Source organism: Triticum aestivum, chromosome 1B, assembly GCF_018294505.1.
Source record: "Triticum aestivum cultivar Chinese Spring chromosome 1B, IWGSC CS RefSeq v2.1, whole genome shotgun sequence".
NCBI lineage: Eukaryota > Viridiplantae > Streptophyta > Magnoliopsida > Poales > Poaceae > Triticum > Triticum aestivum.
Genome location: NC_057795.1, coordinates 575,550,241 through 575,576,254, shown reverse-complemented (window position 1 = coordinate 575,576,254; position 26,014 = coordinate 575,550,241). Strand labels below are relative to the sequence as shown.

The 26,014-nt window shown below is 44.2% G+C and overlaps 1 protein-coding gene across 1 annotated transcript; it reads right to left on the bottom strand.

Moving 5' to 3' along the window:
- Positions 1-498: 498 nt before the first annotated feature.
- Positions 499-5,040, bottom strand: LOC123139396 (formin-like protein 4). The gene is made up of 4 exons (XM_044559202.1): positions 3,647-5,040; positions 3,362-3,555; positions 2,117-2,358; positions 499-1,718 (listed from the first exon to the last, which is right to left on the bottom strand). The coding sequence occupies exons 1-4, from the start codon at positions 4,930-4,932 to the stop codon at positions 936-938; spliced, it is 2,505 nt and encodes an 834-aa protein (XP_044415137.1). The 5' UTR covers positions 4,933-5,040; the 3' UTR covers positions 499-935.
- Positions 5,041-26,014: the final 20,974 nt, after the last annotated feature.

The following is a 26,014-nucleotide window of genomic DNA, read 5'->3' as shown; positions in this document are numbered from 1 at the left end:
AGAAGGTTATGATGATTGCTTCGCTGGGTGTTATTCGTATGTATAATCCCTCTTTAAGTTTTGCTATCTTTTCTTAACACAGTACAATTGTATATGCTCACATACAGGTACACCCCCATGACGCAACCCTATGAACATCTCCGAAATAGCGAGTCAACACAATGTTATTGATGAAGTCATCACATGCACCTCATAGTCGACAGAAAAATACGTACACCAATATCAAGTCTAGAACTTGGACCCTGGTCAACTGGTTTCACCACAAGGAACCTCATCTTAATTACGCTCAGTTCGCATTAAGTTTGCTGCTAGTTGTAAACTTGTAACGTTTGAACACAAATCAAACACGTTGGGAGTCCATGGCTATTGGACGCACCCAATTACAGACAGTCATATACGTAATTTGTTCCCACAAAAAGAAACATGTAATTTGTTCTACTGGTTTGGATGGCAGTGCAATAGAATATATATGTGTATGAGTTATGTATTCCTTTGTTGCTCGGTTTATTTACTGATTGAGTTTTTACCTGGTTAGGCCTTCATGTAACTACTCGAATATTTGATTTGATATACTTTAATAACGATGGTTGTTGCATCAGCTGATACAGAGTCCAGGGTTTAACCTCCTCCTCAGAAAAGGAGAAAACATTAAGCTGTCACAAGGCTGAAATATAAGTAAGCAAATGATATGTGGACGTTTTTCCTCAGACTGAAAAACTGCCAGTGTACTAATAAATCTACTGCTCGATAATTATACATTTTGTACAGAAGATTTCCAAAGATCCAAAAATATACAACAGGAACTTTAAACTTTACCAAAAAGAGGAAATTACATATGTGCTTCATCTATCATGGGCAGTATATATATCCGTCTATTGAAGACTAGTGCGATCGACATTGTTCCTTCAAAAATGAGCATCCAGTGTGGTTCCTTCCTAGTCCCCATTCCCTACACCGAGGAGCGTAGCTTCGTCGGAGTTGCCATCTCCTTCGTGCTGGCCATGCATGCTCAACAATGGCGTTGGGGTGGTTGCCGAGGCACGGAAAGACCTCGCGGACCCGACGAACGCCCGGTCCTGCTGGCCGACCTCCCTGCAGACACGGTCCAGAATGGCGACGAAGTCCCTCGCCACAATGAATATCCTCAGAGGGCGCGCCTCCTCTTTCGCCGTGTTGCCGTGGAAGTAACCGGTGATCTCCTTCACTCTCTCCATGGCCTTCCTCTCCTCACCCCTGACCTGTCTGATCCCCTGCTCGGCTTCCATGAGAAAACCACGCATCGCAGCGAAAAAACCCTCCCCCTTCCTGCATTGCTTCTCGAGCAGAATCACCGACGTTATCTTCCCAACGCCGGCCTCAAGCTTGGAGACATAGCCATGCAGCACGTCGAAATCCATTGTTGCCGCCTTTTTGACGTTTCCCAGCTCACTGCTCAGCCCGGACACGACCTTCAGGCCATGCTTACGGAACTGTATGTGGTTTTCTGCGATTTCATCGGATTTTTCGTCCTCTGACCGGGCGATTTCTTGCACGGCAGAGTGTAGCAGGGTGGTTTTGCCATCGGCGCCTTTGACGTCTGCTAGTTTAAGGAGGGTGTCGAGTTTGGAAGCTTTGGGTTCGCTCCAATTTGTGTCGATATTCATTCGGTTCCCGGTTCTCAGCACTGCTTCGAGTAGTTTTAGGAACAATCTGCTGCCTTTCAAATCATCACAAGCTGCCTGAAAAACAAATGAATAGTCAGCCACTAAAAAGTGACATTGCAGGCCTTGGTAGTACTATATGATACTGCAAAAAAATGGTAATCTCCAAATTAGAAATAATCTTGTCATGCACCATTGGGAAATTTTCAAGATGAGTGGAAAGGTCAAAAGTGATCAAAAATCAAAATTCAAACTTGTTGTGTTTTACCAATGAAAATGAATTAAAATGGGCAAGGATGATCAGACTTGCTTGGCTCGGTTATTAGCGGATACAAGCCACGAACACTGTGGAAGACGGTGTTCAGTTTCATATTGGAACCGGAGGCAAGGCATATTGGTTTCAGGCAGAAAGACAATATAAAACTTGAGTGCGGCGATTCACAATTAGAATACTAGTACAAAATGAACTGGAATACCTCAATTGTTTGAAAACATTTTCTCAGGTACGTTATTTCATTCTCAAAATTTGCTCGGTATAGCATTGCGTCAATTCGTTTGAAGGCGAAAGGTATATCAAGAACTGCTTTAAGAAAGCACTCCACCGAACCAAGTTTAGATGATTCCCCGGTAAATTCTCTCAGTTTAAGTTCTTCCTCTTTGGTAGGAGCCATCTTTACTAAAGTCTCCAAAAGTTCTGCCCCCAAACATTCACCATTACCTACTTAAAATGATGGTAGGAACACAATATTGTTAGTAGAATTTTAACACTGCATAACTTTACATGGCTGTGTCAGCTCTCAGAGTAATGAGCCAATTAAAAGAATTCTTATTGAAAGGGAGTGGAATGCATTATAAATTTGAATGCAACCTTTTTTTAAGAATTCCTAAATGGTGTGCCTACTTCTTAGTGAGATTTATCCATTGAATATTAACTCGTTAGCAATATATAAAAAAAAGAAAGATAGAAGACTAGCATAGGAAAAGATATGAGCTCTTTAAGATGGAATAACTTACCTCTGGAGAGGCAAGTGTTCTTTTGAACCCTCACCATTGATTTAGGCTATTTGTTTCGGATATCAATAATATAACCGGCACTTTCATGTTAATACATCATAAAGAAATTCACTCGATGCAGAGGCCGGTGGTTATCCTCCTTTTCGAAAAACATCACAACGAAAAAAGGAGAGGTGATTATAAATATTTATTATCCTTGCAAACCGTGATCATACATGCCATCTTGGACACCACTGGGAGCATGATGTAAATGTCAGCTACATTTCACTGTTTATATTATAATTTTATCCCGCAAAAAAAGTATGTTCTGTTTTCGAAAGTTCTATCTGTGTACATGAAATCAGGTACAAATATTTCCTTATAAATAACCTAGGTGACCAATTACGCCCTAGGAGGTAACTCAAGACCATGAGATCACCGCAAAAGAACGGTCCATAATCAACTGGACCACCTTGAAATTTCTCAAGACAAATGCAAAAATAAAGCATTTGCGCAACTTTTTTGACTTATTAAAAACCGTGCAGCTTCTCCACCGAATTGCACAAATTTCTTTCTGCAACTTTAGTCCGAGCCGCGTGAAACTAGGTCAAAAACAAAAATAGAATTGAAATTCATAGCCAGACATAAACCAAAAATTCCGTGCACAAATCACATAGCTCTTTCCAAGATATATCCAGATGACCAATTTCAAGTAAATAGTTGCTCACCATTTAACAGTGCCTCCGAGACCTCATCAGGCGTGACATTCAGCGCACGCATCAGGATGGCAATGCTCTGTTCCTTCTCCGGATCAAGGACCCTCTCCTCCCGCCTAAGCTTCGTCGACATGCCACCTTTCCTCGATGTGTCCCTAGCTGCCACACTGTTCATGGCGAGCACCTCGATCATGTCCTCATCCGACCTGCAAGAAAAACTGTTGTGAGATCCACAGGCCCAACAAAACGACACAAAAATCCTGCATCTGGTCTGCCATTATAATATGCATCCTTAACTGGAAGGAGTTGGACTTGAGCCTGTCCCAGGCCATGTCGCGGTCATCGGAGCTCGCGCCGCCGCGGACTCCCTTTTCCCGGTGCAGCGGCTTCAGCCTCGGTCGGGCTCCATCATTACCGTGCGTCCGCGTGCTGTCCCCGTCGTCAGTTTCTTTCATGATCGCCATGGCGGGCGCCGCACGCACGGCGATGCTGGGATCCTCTGCTCGGACCGGGTTGAGTGACCGGCGCATGGATATTGCGTTGTTGAATGCTTGTGGCTGCGGTGGCGGAGGGTTGGCAGTCCCCGCCGAGAACCGGGTGCCCGGCGGCGTGCGGCGGGACCGTTGTGGCGGAGGAGCGGGAGGGGGCGCGGTGATGGAAGCAGAGGCGGCCGGGGTCGCGGGGAAGAAGTCGCTGGTGAGACTGGGCAGGCTGCGGCGCGAGGGCGTGGTGGTGCGTGCGCTGGAGCTGGACGCGCTTGCCTCGGTCCATGTCCCGCGGGCCTCGGCGCCGCCGGAGCCGGACCCCGCCGAGTGCTGACCCGGCGTGTAATACGGCGCCTCCTCCTCGGACGAGCCCACTGCCGCGGCAGACTCCCGCCGCAGCGGCGGGAGCGGGCGGAGCTCCGGGCTCGGGACGGTGTCGACGTCGTGGCAAATGCCCCGCCGCGCGCGTTCGTGCCGGGTCTTGCGGTAGTGGGAGGCCGTGGAGGAGCTGGCCACAGCGGCGTTGGGATCCGACGACCCCGGGACGTGGGCATGGCCGCCGGGGTGCTCGGGGACGCGCGGCTGGACCGGGTGGCGCGGAACGCGGCCGGTGAGGAGGAACGCGGCGGCGAAGGCGAAAAGGGCGAGAAAGGCCGCGGCGGCGGCGGATGCGACGACTATGGCGGCCTTGGAGGTGCCTCCGCCGCCGTGGACGCGCGGGGCGGGGCTTCCAGGGGACGAGACCACGGCGGGGACGGTGCTGGGCTGCGGCGGCGCCGGTGTGACGACCGTGTCGGGCGGGGCTGGCGTGGAGGGGTCGGAGCTGAAGCCCGGCGAGGGCGGAGCTGAAGCGGGCGGGGACGGGGGCGGGGTCCACTCGATGGGGAAGAGCGGCTCGTGGAGCAGCCGCCGGACGTTGCCGTCGGCGGCCACTGCGGCCGGGAGGAGGAGGGGGGTGAGAGTGAGGAGCAGTGCCAGGGAGAGCGGCATTGGCGAGTAGGGGAGACGAGAGAGCCGTGTGCCGCGCCGGCCAGCGAGGAGGAGCTTCGTTTTGTGGAGACGGCCGGGTAGAGGTGGTGAAGAGTGGGAGTGAAGCATGGAGGTGCGAGCAAGGAAGGAAGGAACAAAAGGAGCGTTCGAGAGAAACTTCTCTCTCACGTCACGTGTAGCATAATTCTTTCCTGTACATGCAAGAAGAACATACTTACTTGGGATTGAGATTTTCGACCGAATGATGTGGTGCCTTTTTTTTTCAATTCAACATAGTATAATCATAGAAGCTTACATACACGCAAAAACACTCATCTTAAATCAAAACGTACAATATCATATCTCTACAAGTACCCTTAAAAAAATTTATCCCTATAAGCACCTTTGAGATGGTGAGCCGGCATAACATCTTCTTCATTTCTCATTTCTGGATTTCATAGTAATAGCAAATCATGTCCCGTCGAGACAGAATAAAAGCCTGATGCTAAATATATTTGCCAAATCCCCGTGGGTGGGTTGGGCTGAGAGGACTACGATGCATGGAATTACAAAGAATATATTTAGCATCGTAACCGAGATGAGACGACTCTTCATCGGTTTTGAAAGTGCCCATTGTTGGGGAACGTTGCATGGAAAACAAACAAAAATTCTATGCACGCGCAAGATCTATCCATGGACATGCATAGCTACGAGAGGGAAGAGTCTGTCTACGTACCCTCTTAGACCGTTAAGCGAAAGCGTTTATCAACGCGGTTGATATAGTCATACACCTTCACGATCCGCCTGATCAAGTACCGAACGTACGACATCTCAACGTTCAGCTCGATGACGTCCTTGTCTTCTCGATCCAGCAAGAGAGGCAAAGTAGTAGATGCATTCCGGCAGCACGACGGCCTGGTGACGGTGGTGGTGAACTTATTCCCGCAGGGCTTCGCTGTGCAATGCGGAAAAACTTGACAGAGGATGAACCGGGGAGAGGGGCGCCGTACATGGCTTGGGGATTGTCGTGTGTTGTGTGGTGCCCACTCCCTTTCATGTATATATAGGTGGGGGGAGGGAGGCGGCCAGGGTGCGCCCAAGGGTAACCGCCGCCCCCCTTGGGCGCCTGCCTATGGCGCCGCCCCCTTTCCTTCCTAGGGGGGGGGGGTGGAGGAGAAGGCATGAGGGGGGCTCGGATGTCCCTTGCCTTAGGTGCCCCCCTTCCTGCCCTACAGGGTCGGCGGCCAGGGAAAGGGCGCGCCAGCCCCTTGTGGGCTGGTGTGTTCCTCCCCTTGGCCCATTAGGCCCATATACTCCCCGTAGGTCTCCCGGACTTTCAGAACGAAGCGCCACCGCCTCAAGGCGGAACTTGGGCAGGAGCACTTTTGCCCTCCGCCGGAGCGATTCCGTCGGAGGAACTTCCCTCACGGAGGGGAAAATTATCGTCATCATCACCAACAACTCTCACATCTTGGGGAGGTCTGTCTTCATCAACATCTTCACAGCACCAACTCCTCTCAAACCCTAGTTCATCTCTTGTGTTCAATCTTTGTATCAAAACTATAGATTGGTGCTTGTGGGTGACTAGTAGTGTTGATTACATCTTGTAGTTGATTACTATATGGTTTATTTGGTGGAAGATTATATGTTCAGATCCATTATGCTACTTAATACCCCTCTGATCTTGAGTATGATTATCATTTGTGAGTAGTTACTTTCGTTCTTGAGGTCACAGGAGAAATCATGTTGCAAGTAATCATGTGAACTTGATATGTGTTCGATATTTTGATGATATATATGTTATTCCCTAAATGGTGTCATGTGGACGTCGACTACATGACACTTCACCATATTTGGGCCTAAGGGAATGCATTTTGGAGTAGTTATTAGATGGTGGGTTGCGAGAGTGACAGAAGCTTAAACCCCAGTTTATGCGCTATTCCGTAAGGGACCGATTGGAACCAAAAGTTTAATGCTACGGTTAGAATTTATTCTTAATACTTTTCTTGTAGTTGCGGATACTTGCGAGAGGGTTAATCATAAGTAGGAGGTTTATTCAAGTAAGAACAGAACCTAAGCACTGGTCCACCCACATATCAAATTATCAAAGTGACGAACACGAATTAAGCCAACATGATGAAAGTGACTAGATGAAATTCCCGTGTACCCTCAAGAACACTTTGCTTATCATAAGAGACCGTTTTGGCCTGTCCTTTGCCTCAAAAGGATTGGGCTACCTTGCTGCACTTTTGTTACTACTATTGTTACTTGCTCGTTACAAATTATCTTGCTATCAAACTACTCCGCTACTTACAATTTTAGCACTTGCAGACAATATCTTGCTGAAAACCACTTGTTATTTCCATCTGCTCCTTGTTGGGTTCGACACTCTTACCTATCTAAAAGGCTACAATCGACCCCATATACTTGTGGGTCATCAAGGCAATTTTCTGGCGCCGTCGCCGGGGAGTGAAGCGCTCTTGGTAAGTGGAAATTGATAAGGAAACATTATTACTACGTGCTGAAATTTATTGTCACTTGCTACTATGAAAAACAATCCTTTGAGGGGTTTGTTCGGGGTATCTTCACCTCGACCGGAACCACAATTAGTTGCCCCTCAACCTACTGCACCTACTGAAAATATTGAATATGAAATTCCTTCGGGTATGTTAGAACAACTGCTAGCTAATCCTTATGCAGGAAATGGAATCGAACATCCTGATATGCATTTAATATATGTGGATGAAATTTGTGGATTGTTTAAGCTTGCAGGTTTGCCCGGAGATGAAGCTAAGAAGAAAGTTTTCCCTTTATATTAGAAGGGAAAGCATTGACATGGTGTAGGCTATGCGATGATATTGGATCTTGGACTGGAATCGGTTGAAATTGGAATTTCATCAAAAAAAATTATCCTATGCATGTAGTTCATCGTGATCGAAATTATATATATAATTTTTGTCCTTGTGAAGGAGAAAGTATCGCTCTAGCTTGGGGGAGGCTTAATTCAATGTTATATTCATGCCCCAATCATGAGCTTTCAAGAGAAATTATTATTCAAAAAATTTATGCTCGGCTTTCTCGTAATGATCAATCCATGCTCGACACTTCTTGCACTGGTTCTTTTATGAACAAAACTATTGAATTCCAGTGGGATCTTTTAGAAAGAATTAAACGCAACTATGAAGATTGGGAATTCGACGAAGGTAAAGGGTCAGGTATTGAACCTAAGTTTGATTGTGTTAAATCTTTTATGAATACTGATGCTTTTCAAAAGTTTAACACTAAATATGAACTTGACTGTGAGATAGTAGCTTCCTTCAGTGAATATTTTGATACTCATGTTGATCTCCCTAAGGAGAAGTGGTTTAAATATCACCCACCTATTAAATAAGAAGTTAAAGAACTGGTAAAAGCTAAAGAAGAAACTATCATTTACAATGTTGATCCAGTTGTTCCCACTGCTTATATTGAAAAACCACATTTCCCTGTTAGGATGAAGGAACATGCTAAAGCTTCAACTATGGTTAAAAAAAGTTATGTTAGAACACCCAAACCATCTGAACAAATCAGAGTTGAACCTAGTGTTGTTATGGTTAAAGATCTCTTAGTTGATAATATCGATGGGCATGTTATTTACTTTTGTGGTGAAGCTTCTAGGATTGCCAAACCTAAAGGAAAAGATAAATATAGACCAGTTGTTGGCATGCCTGTTGTCTCAGTTAAGATAGGAGATCACTGTTATCATGGGTTATGTGACCAAGGTGCTAGTGTGAGCGCTATTCCTTTCTCCCTATATCAAGAAATTAAAGATGAAATAGCACCTGCTTAAATAGAAGGCATAGATGTCACTATTAAACTTGCTAATAGAGACACTATATCTCCAATTGGGATTCTTAGAGATGTTGAAGTCTTGTGTGGGAAATAAAATACCCTACTGGTTTTCTTGTTCTTAGCTCCCCACAAGATGAATCTCATGAATTTAATTTTTCCAAGTTTAGTAGACAACCTCACAAGAAAGATTTGCCTAGTAAGGATGAAATTATTGGTCTTGCTTCTATTGATGTGCCTCTACTGATCCTTTGGAACAATATCTTCTATTGCGTGAAAGAAATGAAATAGATAGAATCTTTTTCGAACAACAACCTCTTCTTAAACACAATTTGCCTATCGAAACTCTAGGAGGTCCTCCTCCGCCTAAAGGTGATCCTGTGTTTGAATTAAAACAATTGCCAGACACTTTGAAATATGCTTATCTTGATGAGAAAAAGATATATCATGTTATTATTAGTGCTAACCTTTCAGAACATGAAGAAGAAAGATTATTGAAAGTTCTAAGGAAGCACAGGGCTGCTATTGGATATACTCTTGACGATCTTAAGGGCATTAGTCCCACCCTATGTTAGCACAAGATTAATATGGAACCTGATGCTAAACCCATTGTTGATCACCAACGTCGGTTAAATCCGAAGATGAAAGAAGTGGTAAGAACGGAAATATTGAAACTTCTGGAAGCAGGTATAATCTATCCTATAGCTGATAGTAGATGGGTAAGTCTTGTTCATTGTGTCCCTAAGAAGGGAGGTATTACTATTTTTCCTAATGATAAGAATGAGCTCATTCCACATAGAATTGTTACAGGCTATAGGATGGTAATTGATTATAGAAAATTAAACAAAGCAACTAGGAAAGATCATTACCCTCTGCCTTTTATTGATCAAATGTTAGAAAGATTATCTAAGCACACACATTTTTTCTTCCTTGATGGATATTCTGGCCTTTTACAAATACTTGTTTTACAATCTGATCAAGAAAAGACCACTTTTACTTGTCCTTTTGGAACTTTTGCTTATAGACGTATGCCTTTTGGTTTATGTAATGCACCTGCTACCTTTCAAAGATGTATGACTGATATATTCTCTGATTTTTGTGAAAAGATTGTTGAGGTTTTCATGGATGACTTTTCCGTTTATGGGAAGTCGTTTGATGATTGTTTAAGCAATCTTGCTCGAGTTTTGCAGAGGTGTGAACAAACAAATCTTGTCTTGAATTGGGAGAAGTGCCACTTTATGGTTAACGAAGGTATTGTTTTGGGTCATAAAATTTCTGAGAGAGGCATTGAAGTGGACAAAGCCAAGGTTGATGCAATTGAGAAAATGCCATGTCCTAAAGATATCAAAGGTATTCTTAGTGTCCTTGGTCATGTTGGTTTCTATAGGAGGTTTATCAAGGACTTTTCTAAAATTTCTAGGCCTCTTACGAATCTTTTGCAAAAGGATATTCCCTTTTGTGTTTGATGATGATTGTTTGGAAGCCATTGAAACACTAAAGAAAGCCTTAATTACTGCACCTATTGTTCAACCACCTGATTGGAACTTGCCTTTCGAGATTATGTGTGATGCTAGTGATTATGCTGTTGGTGTTGTTCTAGGACAAAGAGTTGATAAGAACCTGAATGTTATTCATTATGCTAGTAAAACTCTAGACAGTGCTCAACGAAATTATCCTACTACTGAAAAATAATTCTTAGCAGTGGTATTTTCTTGTGACAATTCAGTTCTTACATCGTTGATTCTAAAGTAATTGTTCACACCGATCATGCTGCTATAAAATATCTTATGGAGAAGAAAGATCCTAAACCTAGACTCATTAGGTGGGTTCTCCCGCTACAAGAATTTGATTTGCATATCACTAATAGGAAAGGAGCAGAGAACCCCGTAGCTGATAACTTGTCTAGGCTTGAAAATATTCTTGATGACCCACAACCTATTAATGATAGCTTTGCTGATGAACAATTAGCTGCAATAAATGTTTCTAGTAGTACACCTTGGTATGCTAACTATGCTAATTATATTGTTGATAAATACATACCACCTAGCTTCACATACCAACCAAAGAAAAAATCTTCTATGATTTAAGACATTACTTTTGGATGACCCACATCTTTATAAAGAAGGAGTAGATGGTATTATTAGATGTTGTGTACCTGATCATGAACAGGAAAAAATCCTACGGAAATGTCACTCTGAAGCTTTTGGAGGACATCACGCGGGAGACAGAACCGCTCATAAGGTATTGCAATCTGGTTTTTATTGGCCTACTCTCCTCAAAGATGCTCGTAAGTTTGTCTCATCTTGTGATGAATGCCAAAGAATAGGTAATATCGGTAAGCGTCAAGAAATGCCTATGAATTATTCACTTGCTGCTGAACCATTTGATGTTTGGGGATTTGATTTCATGGGACCTTTTCCTTCCTCTAATGGGTATACACAAATTTTGGTTGATGTTGACTATGTTACTAAGTGTGTAGAAGCTATTCCAACCAGTAGTGTTGATCACAACACCTCTATTAAAATGCTTAAGGAAGTTATTTCCCCTAAGTTTGGAGTCCCTAGATATTTAATGATTGATGGTGGTTCACACTTTATTCATGGCACTTTCCGCAAAATGCTTTCTAAGTATGATGTTAACCATAGAATTGCATCACCTTATCATCCTCGGTCTAGTGGTCAAGTTGAACTTAGCAATAGACAAATAAAAATAATCTTACAAAAGACTGTCAATAGGTCCCGGAAGAATTGGTCTAAGAAATTAGATGATGCACTTTGGGCTTATAGAACAGCTTATAAAAATCCTATGGGTATGTCTCCATATAAAATGGTTTATGGAAAATCTTGTCATTTGCCTCTTGAGTTAGAACACAGAGCATACTGGGCAATAAAAGAACTCAATTATGATTTCAAACTTGCTGGTGAAAAGAGGTTATTTGATATTTGCTCGTTAGATGAATGGATAACCTAGGCTTATGAAAATGCAAAATTATTCAAAGAAAAAGTTAAAAGATGGCATGATAACAGAATCCAAAAGCGCGAGTTCAAAGTCAGAGAATATGTTCTTTTGTACAACTCTCATTTCAGATTCTTTGCAGGAAAACTCCTCTCCAAATGGGAAGGACCCTATGTCATCGAGGAGGTCTATCGGTCCGGAGCTATCAAAATAAAATAATGCCGAAGGTACTAACTCGAAGGTTGTCAATGGGCAACGAATAAAACACTATATCTCAGGTACGCCCATTAATGTTGAAAGCAATATTATTCAAACTTTGACACCGGAAGAACAAATAAAGATAACCTTTCAGAACGCTCCAGAATCATGAAAAAAGGGAGGTACGTGATATGGTAAGTGAACGGACTCCGAAAAATCCGCAAAAATATTTTTTGTCAGTTTTGGAATATTTAGAAAATTAGGAAAATAAGAAACTTCCACGAAAGTGAACCTGGTGGGCACAATACACCATGGCTGGTGCGCCCAGGTGGGTTGTGCCCACATCGGGTACTTTTTGGACTCCGTTTTTCTTCCGTTCTGCTTGTTCCCCAAGATAAAAAAAATCTATATATACCTCCCAAACCTGTTGACCTCTGTATCGCGAAGAAATCTCATGTTTTCTTTTCTTGCTATTTTCTGTCAGATCCAACCTATCATGGCCGCTTCAAGCTCCTTCAAGGACAAGTTCTTTGACAACCTCATCAACCCATATCTGCGGGAGGTGATGCAGCACCCTCAAGCTATCTAGATGCGCGATGGGGTGTTGCACATCCGCGATGTGCAAGGACCCAAGGGGACTGGATCCATGGAGGCCAGGCTTGAAGCTATGGAGCAGGACATCTTCAAGTGCAAGGGAATGGTGGAACATGGACTTTATGCCAATCACTTCATGATCGCGGACTACACCCGTGATCTCAAGGTGGATAGCAAGCCCATAAAGGACATCATCTTCTCCCTCAACAAGCAAATCAACTTCCTCCATAGCTAGATCCACGACCTTCAAAGCCAAGTATTTGAATATGGGGCAAGGTTTAAAGGTATGAGTTTGGATACCAGTTGCAGGATCCGGGAGACTCACTCCTCCTCTTATGATGGTGAGCCTCTGCCGTCAAAACCCGAGGACAAGAAACCTTCTACTGCATCACCACCACCTTCTTCTTCACCACAAAAAGAAAACTGAGTATCAGGTATGGGCACTCCCCTTGGCTTTCGACAAGCTTGGGGGAGGTGCCCCGGTATCATATCACCTCCACTATATTTTGCGTTTATTTTCTTAGTTCGATCCATGGTTATCTTTTGCTATTAGATGAATAAAAGTTTAGTTTGATCCTTTCTTTTTGTGAGTTTGCTTAGTGATCAATCCTTGTAATCGTGTGTGAGATATAAAATAAAGTTTAGTTTGAGTTTTGCCTTATTTACTTTCTTGTTGCAATAAAAAGAAAGGAAATAAAAGAAAAAGATCATATGCTAATCTTATGGTAAGTGATGACATTACCCAAGGAAAAGTATAAGTAGGAAATTCTATTGTAGGTTGACAAACATAGCATTGGTCAATGATGCACCTCATGAAAGAATTAATGAGGGAAGAGAAGATTCACATATAAATATACTATCCTGGAAATCTTTTATGATTGTGAGAACCCATCAAAATATTATATGCCAAAATTGTTGACGTTGGACAAGGAAGACAACTTAATGATTTATGTTTGTTCATATTGATAACCCACAAGTGTAGGGGATCGCAACAGCTTTCGATGGTAAAGTATTCAACCCAAATTTATTGATTCGACACAAGGGGAGCCAAAGATTATTCTTGAGTATTAGGAGTTGAGTTGTCAATTCAACCACACCTGGATAACTTAGTATCTGCAGCAAAGTATTTAGTAGCAAAGTAGTATGATAATAAAGGTAATAGTAGCGAAAGTAATGTTTTTGGGTTTTGTAGTGTTTGTAACAATAGCAACGAAAAAGTAAATAAGCGATGCACAAGATGTGAAAAGCTCGTAGGCAATGGATCAGTGATGGATAATTACGCCGGATGCGATTCCTAATGTAATAGCTATAACATAGGGTGACACAGAACTAGCTCCAGTTCATCAATATAATGTAGGCATGTATTCCGTAAATAGTCATACATGCTTATGGAAAAGAACTTGCATGACATCTTTTGTCCTACCCTCCCGTGGCAGCGGGGTCCTAGTGGAAACTAAGGGATATTAAGGCCTCCTTTTAATAGAGAACCGGAACAAAGCATTAGGACATAGTGGATACATGAACTCCTCAAACTACGGTCATCACCGAGAAGTATCCCGATTATTGTCACTTCGGGGTTGTCGGATCATAACACATAATAGGTGACTATAGACTTGCAAGATAGGATCAAGAACACACATATATTCATGAAAATATAATAGGTTCAGATCTGAAATCATGGCACTCGGGCCCTAGTGACAAGCATTAAGCATAGCAAAGTCATAGCAATATCAATCTCAGAACATAGTGGATACTAGGGATCAAACCCTAACAAAACTAACTTGATTACATGGTAAATCTCATCCAACCCATCACCGTCCAGCAAGCCTACGATGGAATTACTCACGCACGGCGGTGAGCATCATGAAATTGGTGATGGAGGATGGTTGATGATGACGACGACGATGAATCCCTCTCTTCGGAGCCCCGAACGGACTCCAGATCAGCCCTCCCAAGAGAGATTAGGGCTTGGCGGCGGCTCCGTATCATAAAACGCGATGAAACTTTCTCTGTGATTTTTTTCTTCGTGAGACGGAATATATGGAGTTGGAGTTGAGGTCGGCGGAGCCTCAGGGGGCCCACGAGACAAGGGGGGCGCCCAGGGGGGAGGGTGCGCCCCCACCCTCGTGGACAGGGTGTGGGCCCCCTGGTCTTGATTCTTTCCCCAGTATTTTTTATATTTTTCAAAAAGTGCCTCCATGGATTTTCAGGACATTCCCAGAACTTTTGTTTTCTACACATAAAACAACATCATGGCAGTTCTGCTAAAAACAGTGTCAGTCCGGGTTAGTTTCATTCAAATCATGCAAGTTAGAGTCCAAAGCAAGGGCAAAAGTGTCTGGAAAAGTAGATACATTGGAGACGTATCACATATTCACATAGAAGTTATATTGTCATAGATCCTTCAACATGTGGTGCTTGCCCCTATCTTTGCTAGCCAAAAACTCCGCACTAAGTATAGATACTACTTATGCATCCAAAACCCTTAAACCCAAATCTTGTCTGAGAGTCCACCATACCTACCTATGGATTGAGTAAGATCCTTCAAGTAAGTTGTCATCGGTGCAAAAAGGGCAAGAAAAATTGCTTATAAAAATGTGAGATCATTTCGTGTAAGGGAAAATTGAGCGTTGTACGAACTTGTGATGGTGAAGAATAAAAGCGATAGACTGCATAATAAAGGTTGCCATCACAAGGGGCAATATAACGTGATGTTCTCTTGCACTAAGGGGTTGAGCATACAAACAAAAAGCGCATGGCAACCTCAGCTTCCCTCTGCGAAGGGCCTACTTTTACATAAATGTATTTACTTTCCTGCAAGAGTCAAAGTTTTTCTCTCTATTCCTTTTATTTTTCTCCTTTGGCAAGCATGATGTGGTGAGGAAAGATCTAGGCACATATATCCATTTGAATATGGATAGCATAAGTTATTATTGTTGACATCGCCCTTGAGGTGAGTGTGTTGGGAGGCGAAACTATAAGCCCCTATCTTTCTATGTGTACGATTGAAATGTTTTGCTCATGTGTACGTGGTGAGTATTAGCAAACATAGAAGACTAAATGATGGTTGAGTATGTGGACTTGCCTAAAGGCTCCGATACGTGACCCTTCCTTAAAAGATGATGAATTGTAGTTGCAAAGTTGACTGAGAACATAGTTTGTTGGTTTCCAATACAGTTTATGCTTTATACTTCGATGTTGTGATGAATTGTCACTTGCTCATGAGAAGTCTATGATAAAAGTATTATGTTAAAGTTTATTGTTGTTATAATAAGTCACATGATGCTGTTATGTCTGTATTTTTGTTTTTATCGACACCTCTCTCTCTAAGCATGTGGACATGTTTTCCGATTTCGGTTTTCGCTTGAGGATAATCGAGGTCTAAGCTTGGGGGAGTTGATACATCCATTTTGCATCATGTTTTCCTAATGTTATTTATGTTATTTTATTGTATAATAATGCTTTTTGGAGTAATTCTAATGCCTTTTCTCTGATAATATGCAAGGTATGCACAAAGGGGGAGAATTCTGGCAGCTGGAAATCTGGACATGAAAAAGCTACGTCAGGCGACCTATTCTGCACAACTCCAAATGAGTTGAAACTTCCCAAGGATTTTTATGGAATATTTAAGAATTATTGGATCAAATAAGTCCCAGAGGGGGGCCACCAGGTGGGCACAACCCACCTGGGTGCACCAGGAAACCCAGGCGCGCCCTGGTGGGTGCTGCCCTCCTCGGCCCACCTCCGGTGCCCATATTCTGGTATATAAGTCATTTTGACCTAGAAAAAAATTAGAGGAGGACTTTCGGGATGAAGCGCCGCCGCCTCGAGGCGGAACTTGGGCAGGAGCACTTTTGCCTTCCGACAGAGCGATTTTGCCAGGGGAACATCCCTCCCGGAGGGGGAAATCACCATCATCATCATCACCAACAACTCTCCCATCTTGGGGAGGGCTATCTTCATCAACACCTTCACAGCACCAACTCTTCTCAAACCCTAGTTCATCTCTTGTGTTCAATCTTTGAATCAAAACTATAGATTGGTGCTTGTGGGTGACTAGTAGTGTTGATTACATCTTGTAGTTGATTACTATATGGTTTATTTGGTGGAAGATTATATGTTTAGATCCATTATGCTATTTAATACCCCTCTGATCTTGAGCATGATTATCATTTGTGGGTATTTACTTTCGTTCTTGAGTTCACAGGAGAAATCATGTTGCAAGTAATCATGTGAAGTTGATATGTGTTCGATAGTTTGATGATATGTATGTTGTCATTCTGTTAGTGGTTTCATGTGAACGTCGACTACATGACACTTCACCATATTTGGGTCTAAGGGAATGCATTTTGGAGTAGTTATTAGATGGTGGGTTGCGAGAGTGACAGAAGCTTAAACCCCAGTTTATGTGCTATCTGTAAGGGACCGATTGGATCCAAAAGTTTAATGCTATGGTTAGAATTGATTCTTCATACTTTTCTCATAGTTTCGGATGCTTGTGAGAGGGTTAATCATAAGTAGGAGGTTTGTTCAAGTAAGAACAACACCTAAGCACCGGTCAACCCACATATAAAATTATCAAAGTACCGAACACGAATTGAGCCAACATGATGAAAGTGACTAGATGAAATTCACGTGTACCCTCAAGAACACTTTGCTTATCATAAGAGACTGCTTTGGCCTGTCCTTTGCCTCAAAAGGATTGGGCTACCTTGCTGCACTTTTGTAACTACTATCGTTACTTGCTCGTTAAAAATTATCTTGCTATCAAACTACTCCTCTACTTACAATTTTAACACTTGCAGACAATACCTTGCTGAAAACCACTTGTCATTTCCTTCTGCTCCTCGTTGGGTTTGACACTCTTACTTATTGAAAAGGCTAAAATTGACCCCATATAATTGTGGGTCATCAGTCGAACCTTTATGACAACATACGTAGTTCCCTTTGTTTGTAGGTATGTTACTTACCCGAGATTCGATCGTCGTTATCTTCATACCTAGTTCAATCTCATCACTGGCAAGTCTCTTTACTCGTTTCGTAATACATCATCTCGTAACTAACTCCTTAGTCACTTTGCCTGCCAGCTTCTTGTGACGATGTATTACCGAGAGGGCCCAGAGATACCTGTCTGTCACACGGAGTGACAAATACCAATCTCGATCCATGCCAACTCAACAGATACCTTTGGAGATACCTGTATAGCATATTTATGATCACCCAATTAAGTTGCAACGTTTGATAGCACACAAGGTCTTCCTCCAGTATCCGGGAGTTGCATGATCTCATGGTCAAAGGAATATGTATTTGACATTTAAGAAAGCAGTAGCAATAAACTGAACGATCATATGTGAAGCTAGCAGATGGGTCTTGTCCATCACATCATTCTCCTAATGATTTGATCCCATTATCAAGTGACAACACATGTCTATGGTTAGAAAACCTTAACCATCTTTTGGTCAACGAGCTAGTCTAGTAGAGGCTCACTAGGGACACGGTATTTGTTTATGTATCCACACATGTATTTAAGTTTTCGGTCAATACAATTCTAGCATGAATAATAAACCTTTATCGTGAATAAGGAAATATAATAATAACAACTTTATTATTGCCTCTAGGGCATATTTCCATCAGTCTCCCACTTGCACTAGAGTCCATAATCTAGTTCACATCTTCATGTGATTAATACCCATAGTTCACATCGCCATGTGACTAATACCCAAAGAGTTTATTAGAGTCAATAATCTAGTTCACATCGCCATGTTATTAATACCGAAAGAACTCTAAGGTGTGATCATGATTTGTTTGTGAGAGAGGTTTTAGTCAATGGGTCTGCAATATTCAAATATGTGCGTACTTTGAAAATTTCTATGTCTACAATGCTCTGCATGGAGCTACTCTAGCTAATTGATCCCACGTTCAATACGTATCCAGAATAAGACTCGGAGTCATCTGGATCGGTGTCTGACGTAACCCTTTACGATGAACTCTTTATCACCTCCATAACCGAGAAACATTTTGATGCAGGGCAAAACCCTATGTGGATGATCTTTCACGTTTGGAGTGGATCCTACAGGAATCACGATGAACACGCGGAAGCACAAAGGGGGAAACATGGGGAAAACGAGAGAGAATCATGAAACCGATATAGAAGCAATCACACGAGTGCTAGATCAGCGAACACAAAGAGATAGACGAGATCCAAAGTCAACAAAGGTAAGGATACAAAGGAACCGTTCTTCTCCGTACAGAGGTCTTGATGGTCTTCCCTAGAAAGGGGTCTTGAATCCGCTTGGGGGATCTTCTCCGAAGAGGTCGTGAACTCCGAGGAGAAGTATCCAAGTGGATGAGCAAGGCTCTCACACAAATATGAGTTAAACCAATGCTAAATCTAACTAGGAGGTGGGAGAGACCTATTTATAGTCGTAGTGCAAAAGGAGGTCAAAGTGAAGGGGGGCAAGGGCTCCAGCCCGCGGGCGCGGTCACTCAGGGGCAGGACGTCCGGAAGGCGTCGGACGTCCGGAGGCTCGGGACGGTCCGGTCGTCCGGTCAGGCTCGGACGTCCGTAGATTCAGCTCTATCGTGGGCGCGTCGGACGTCCGAAGAGGGTCGGTCGTCCGGACCTTCGTGACGGTCCGGACGTCCGGAGGTCATCGGTTGTCCGTAGATTCGGCTCGGTTGCTTGTCGTCCGGTCATCCGGTCCGCCTCGAACGTCCGTAAATTCGGTTCGGGTGGTGAAGTACAGGATGTCCGGAAAGCTCGGTCGTCCGTGTCCTCGCACTCGTCGGACGTCCGGACTCGGTCGGTCATACGACGCCTGTAGCTTCCACAGCAGCTCTTCTTCTTGTCCATCATGCTTGGGGTCCTCGCCGTCTTGGCTCTTGGAAGTAGCTGTTCCTTGGCTCGTCTCCAAGTACCTGATTACACATAGAGTTTCCGAATGAGGTAGTAGCCATGTCTCGTGATTAGGAGGAGGGAGTTCGGAGAGGAGAAAGTTCACCTTATCTTCAATAGCCTTAGCTCGAGCTCGTGTCATGGGTCCACGTGGTGTTGAGGGAGATGTAGATGCGTCCATGGGGATGAGCGAGGGATGCTCCGCATCATCCCCCCCTTGGGAGAGATCCGACCTCGGATCAAAAGCTTCATCTCCATGGTATGGCGCTAGGTCCTTGACGTTGAAGATGTCGCTCACATTGTACTTGCCTCGTGGTAGGTCGATCTTGTAGGCGTTGTCATTGTAGCGTGCTAGCACCTTGAAAGGTCCATCGTCTTGAGGGAGAAGCTTGGACTTTCGTTCGTTGGGGAAGCGGTCCTTGCGAAGATCTAGCCACACGAGATCACCAATGTTTAAGACCATGGGTTGCTTGTTGACGTTGAGCTTAGTTGCTAGTCGTTGTACTTGGCGCTCGATGGTGTGCCTTGTATCTTCATGCATCTTCCTTATGTAGCTTGCATGAGCACTTGTGTCGAGGTTTGTTTGCTCTTGTAGAGGAAGAGGTAGAATGTCCAATGGGGACAATGGGTTGAAGCCGTAGACGACCTCGAAGGGGGACTTGCCGGTCGTCGAATGTCTTGCACGGTTGTAGGCGTACTCGGCGATGGGTAGACACTCTTCCCACTCCTTAATGTTATTCTTGATCAACACGCGAAGTAGAGTGGAGAGTGTACGGTTCGTCACCTCCGTTTGGCCGTCAGTTTGAGGATGGTATGCGGATGAGAACAAGAGCTTGATTCCGAGCTTGGCGCATAGGGTCTTCCAAAAGTAACTCAAGAACTTGACGTCGCGGTCGGAGACGATTGTCTTTGGGACTCCATGGAGACGCAAGATTTCCCTACAAAAGAGATTTGCAACGTGTGAAGCTTTGTCTATCTTGTTGCAAGGAATGAAATGTGCCATCTTAGAAAATCGATCCACAACAACAAACACAGAATCCTTTCCATTTTGAGTTCTAGGGAAGCCAAGTATAAAATCCATGGTAATGTCTTCCCAAGGTTGATAAGGAATAGGAAGGGGCATGTAAAGACCATGGGATTGAGCTTTAGACTTAGCTTTGCGACATGTAGAGCACCGGTTGGTGAAGCGTGAGACGTCTCGAAACATCTTGGGCCAAAAGTAGTTCTTGGAGAGCGTGGAAAATGTCTTATCTCATCCAAAGTGTCCCATGAGTCCGCCTCCATGAGCCTCTTGCAAAAGTAGCAAACGAAGGGAAGAATGACCGTTGTTGATTAGTTGTTGTACTTGCCGTTGAATCTCTTTGGTTTCTTCGGGATTAACACGGTATGGAGCTTTGTTTGTAAGTGGCGCTCTGGGGATGAGGTCGATTCGATGCTCAATGCCTCGCAGAGGAGGTAGACCCAGAGGTAGCTCATCGGGGAAAACATCTTGAAATTCCTGCAAAAGAGATTGAAACACCAAAGGTAGCTTGTGAAGGGTGTTAGTTTTTGTTTCTCCATCCTTGCATTCAAGGATGAAGTGCATCACACTCAATGGGTTCTCCCACACTTCCCTCATCTCACTTTTTGCGGCAAATAGTATGAGGTTTTTCTCTCTAGGCAAAGAGGCGCTCAAGTTTGGCTTGTGGCTCTCACTCACTTTTTGGTGGATCTCTTTTTCACTCCTCTCTCTATGGTGGGTGGCTTGCTTGTTGGCTATCACTTGAATAGGAGACATAGGTCATAGCACATATTCCTTCCCTTTCATCTTGAAGCTATAGTGGTTGGTACGCCCGTTGTGGAAAACACCACGGTCGAATTGCCATGGTCGACCAAGAAGGAGGTGGCAAACGGTCATTGGGACCACATCACACTCCAAAGTGTCCTCATATGCACCTATTTTGAAGGAGACTTGGACCGTATGCTCAACTCGTATAGTGCCGGAGTCACTTAGTCATTGAACCTTGTAGGGGTGCGGCTGCTTCTTCTTGACCAATTGAAGCTTGGAGCATAGTTCTTCACTTGCCAAGTTGTGGCAACTACCTCCATCGATGATGACCTTGACAGACCTTCCATTGATGCCGGCCTTAGTGTGGAAGATGTGGCATCGTTGGTCTTCGTCTTGTTGATGTTGAAGAGTCAAGACCTTGGAGACAACAAGAGCGGGGCTCGAATACTCATCACAAAAGACTTGATCATCTTCATCCTCGTTCACGCGCCGGCGCATGGCCACTTGCTCAAGAGCTTCCATCTCCTCATCACTCATGGAGTCATATGTTCCGTCGTCGTTGAGGATCATGGTGCGCTTGTTTGTGCATTCATAGGACTTGTGGCCTCGGCCGCCGCAAGTGAAACACTTGAAGGAGCTTGTCTTGACGATCTCATCGGTTGGAGTAGATGATGAAGCACGCGGCTTGAAGTTGCTTGTAGTAGGAGGAAGACGACTTGAACTTAATGAATGTTTCTTGTAACTTGACTTGTCGTCGTTGCTTGGAGAAGGCTTGGTTGATGTCGAAGTTGGAGGAGTTGTTGAAACTTTGTTATTGGAGAAGCCGTAGGTCTTGGATGAGTACTTGGCATACTTGAAGTCATCTTGTGCTTGACGTTCCGCCTTTGTAGCTTGATGTACGAGCTCAATGAGGTTGGAGTAGGGTTGGAAGTCGGCGATCTTCTTGATGGGATGATTGAGTCCATTCAAGAATCTTGCCATTGTTTGCTCATCATCTTCTGTGACATTGGCTCGAATCATGGCTATCTCCATTTCCTTGTAGTATTCTTCAACACTCTTTGTTCCTTGCTTGAGGAGTTGTAGCTTCTTGAAGAGATCACGGTTGTAGTAGGTTGGTACAAAACGTGCTCACATGACATCCTTCATTTGAGCCGAAGTGGTGATTGGTGGTTCACCTCTTGCTTCACGGCGCTCAAGGACTTGTTCCCACCATATGAGGACATAGTCTTGGAACTCAAGTGATGCCATAGCGATCTTCTTCTATTCCTCATAGTTGTGCAAACGGAAAATTTTGTCGACCTTCAATGCCCATGAGAGGTATTCTTCGGGATCATTGCTTCCATTGAACTTGGGCATTGTAAATTTGAGCTTTCCATAGTGTTGCTCTTCATTGTGTTGTTGGCGATGGTGATGATGACGCCCTTGACGCGGAGGGTTATCATCCTCATGTTGCTCTTGGCGTGGAGGAAGTCCATGATCAACTTGCTCTTATTGACCTTGAGGTTGAGGTGGAGCTTGACGAGCTTGTGGAGGAGCTTGAAGGACTTGATGTTGCACACGCGGTTGATAGTTCCTCTCTTGGATTTCTTCTCGAAGGGCTTCCTCTTGATTGCGCCGTTCGCGATTGCGGTTGGCGATGGCTCGACTTGATTCTTGAAGGGCACGTTGCGCCTCAAGAGCTTGCGCTTCACGTATTTGTTGTTGAAGACGTTGAGCCTTGGCGTCTTGTTGCTCTTGGTGTAGACGCGCTCGTTCTTCTTCTTCTTGGCGACGAAGACGTTGTCGTTCTTGAGCTTGGGCAAAAGCGACTTGATTTGATTCAGGACGAGGGACTTGCTCATCGGCTTGCTCTTGTGAATGCTTGGCGTCTAGCGGGTTGCGAGATGCATGACGGTCTTGACGCGCGGCTCGTCGAAGAGTGTTCGATGACGGTGTACTTGAGCCGGAGAAGGAGTCGTCGGAGTGTCGACTCGAGCGGCTCCGTCTTGAGGATGAAGAAGTGGAAGGATGCCGGTTCCTCATCAAGGCGCGGATCTCGTCCATTCTTGCATCATTCTCTTGCTTGTGAAAGTCGAACTTGTTGTCAAAGTAGTCTCTTGTACGTTGCTCGGAGAGTCGCAAGTCGGTGGCGAGGTTGTCGATGCGGTCGCTCATAGCTTGTTGCTCTTGGTGTAACGCTCGTTGTGCACCAAAGAGGTGGCTCTTGGTGACGTATGATGACATGTCGTCGTCTTGCTCGATGAAGAGTGGGTTGGTAAAAGTACTTGGCCTATCCATCATTCCAAGCAAAATGTGAGTGGTAGAAGGAGAAGAACTAATACCAATGTACCTTTGACCGATGTTGAAGATGAATCAAGTTCACTCAAATGCGGATAATGAAATAGCACTGTTGGTACCAATTCTTGTCGGTTCTCACACCTACACACGTAAAAGCTTATGGTGGAGCTTGGTTAGGATGGTGGCACAAAAATTGATGCAATGGTAAGTGAGCTTCAATAATGTTGGAAAAGGTTCACATATTGGCAAATGCAACAAGTAGACCAAGCAAGTATGGGAACACGGAAACACACATGCAAATAGATAAGTGGGATTGTGCAAACCAAAAGTGAGCCAAAATGTGGAAACCACGAAAATGCTCTTGTTGGACAATACTAGAGAGACGCTAGCACGATTGCACAATAGGCGGATATGGAACTTGTGCACAACCTACTAGACAAAAATGCAACGGTCTCTATCCCAAGTATGCTATATGTATGGTATTTCGGTGCTATGATCCAAGATGATCTTATATGACAATCTTAATGTAGTATGATGCTATGGTTCTTGCTCATAAGCTTTGCTTATCTTTCCTCTTTGCTTAAAAGCTTGGGTGGCTCTTTCACTTTTGAGCTCTTTTCTCATGCAAAACTTCACGAAGCAAGATAGCGATTGTGTATGCTATGACAACTTTGTGACACACAAGTGGATCCCAAGATATGCACCACTATGGTATGGTATGTATGCTATGGTGTATGATCACTAATGTGCACAAGTCACGTTGCCGGCAATACTCAATGGCTAGTCTCGATGGATAAGCTACGCAAAAGTAGGGACATGTGGGGTATCAATGCAATTGCAAGGTATGACAAAGATGTCGTCGATGTTACCGTCCTTGGCGATGATGAGACCCTTGCGAAGATGAGCCGTGGTGGTGACGAAGTCGAACCGTACCTAGGTAGCCGAAACACAAAAGGATACGGGAGCCACAACTCAAAATCCCAAGGACCAAAATGTGTCAAAATCATCATAGGAGGTGTCGGGGAAGATGGTGGTGTATGTGGGTTTGGAGATGTGGTGGAATGTGGGGTTGTGGTGGTGGCCGAACTGTCAACTTCAGTTTCGTCAGGGTTTCACGGACTTCCGTGTTTTGCGGTCGTCCGGTCGTCGTCGGAGGTCCGGCTTTTCCGGTCGTCCGGAGCCTGGACGAAAATCGGGCTCGGGATGAACTGCGAGATTTCGGGGAAGAAGAAGATGGTGAGGTCGAAATCGAATGATTTGGTGGATGGAAAAGGGTGGGGACGGTGGGGAAAGCTAGATCCACACGCAGCAACACAAATCCATGGACCAAATCCAACAAAATCTCAACTCGCGAACAAATCACAAAAAACAATTGGGGCTATTTTTGGTGGGGATTTTCAGATTTAGGATGAAAACAAAAAAATCAAGCTAGAAAACACGGGGTAGGGGCTCCAAAAACGTGATCAACGTGGCTCATGATACCAAGATGATGTAGGGCAAAACCCTATGTGGATGATGAAAGTGCAACTATCCCTAGGTGGTTTTGGTAATTCATAACAACATATAGCTCATTGAGCTAATGCTATTCCAAGATTATTATTTTAGGAAAGCTCAATGAATGGCATGGCATGGATGATGAAAGTGGATCCCTCAAAATAATAAGGACAAAGGATTGGCTCAAGCTCAAAAGCTCAAGACTCTTCATTTTACATTTTAGTGATCCAACATCACATTGAGTCTATAGGAAAAGCCAATACTATCAAGAAGGGATGAGTTGTTGCTTAATGAGCCTCTTGCTTCATGTGCTTAGTGATATGCTCCAAAACCCTCAACTACTTTCCCACATCCACAAATGACCTAAACCTAAAGCCAAAATCGGTCACACCGATTCTTTCTATCCGGCGTCACCGATTCCAAAAGTCATAGCCACTGCCACAAACCCTAAGCAAATCGGTCTTACCGATAGGGATCTCGGTCTCACCGAGATGGGATTGTAATCTCTCTGTTTCCCTTCGTAACTGTCACGCCCAATATGCGACCCTATCCAAAAAGGAACTCGAAGGTCCCACCAAGGATAGACCCGCATATTGAAACGCTTTTGCAAGGTGGATATCATTACATCAACATTACATAATAGATGGGGATACATACAAAAGGCATACAATGCCACATGAATACAACATCATCATGCATAAGATCCTCATCCGACTACGGATGAAACACAAACAGAAACTCAAACGACATCCACCCTGCTAGCCCAGGGTGCCGACCTGGAACCTATCCCCTGATCGAAGAAGCAGAAGAAGAACTCAACACAAGCAAGCATCGCTCTCGCATCATGATCATCGCATAACCTGTACCTGCAACTGTTGTTGTAGTAATCTGTGAGCCACGAGGACTCAGCAATCCCAGTACCATGGGTATCAAGACTAGCAAAGCTTAAAGGGAAGGAAGGGGTAAAGTGGTGAGGCAGCAGCAGCGACTAAGCATATATGGTGGCTAACATACGCAAATAAGAGCGAGAAGAGAACAAGCGGAACGTTCGTGAAACTAGCAATGATCAAGAAGTGATCCTGAACTCCTACTTACATCAAACATAACCCAGAAACCGTGTTCACTTTCCGGACTCCGCCGAAAGAGACCATCATGGCTACACACATGGTTGATGCGTTTTAATTCGGATCTAGTGTCAAGTT

Coding starts and splice junctions, on each gene's coding strand:
- LOC123139396 (XM_044559202.1), bottom strand. CDS start 4,932: ATGCTTCACTCCCACTCTTCACCACCTCTACCCGGCCGTCTCCACAAA. Junction 2,359..3,361: donor CTCGGAGGCACTGTTAAATG/GTGAGCAACTAT, acceptor CATTTTAAGTAG/GTAATGGTGAATGTTTGGGG. Junction 1,719..2,116: donor AATGTTTTCAAACAATTGAG/GTATTCCAGTTC, acceptor TTTGTTTTTCAG/GCAGCTTGTGATGATTTGAA.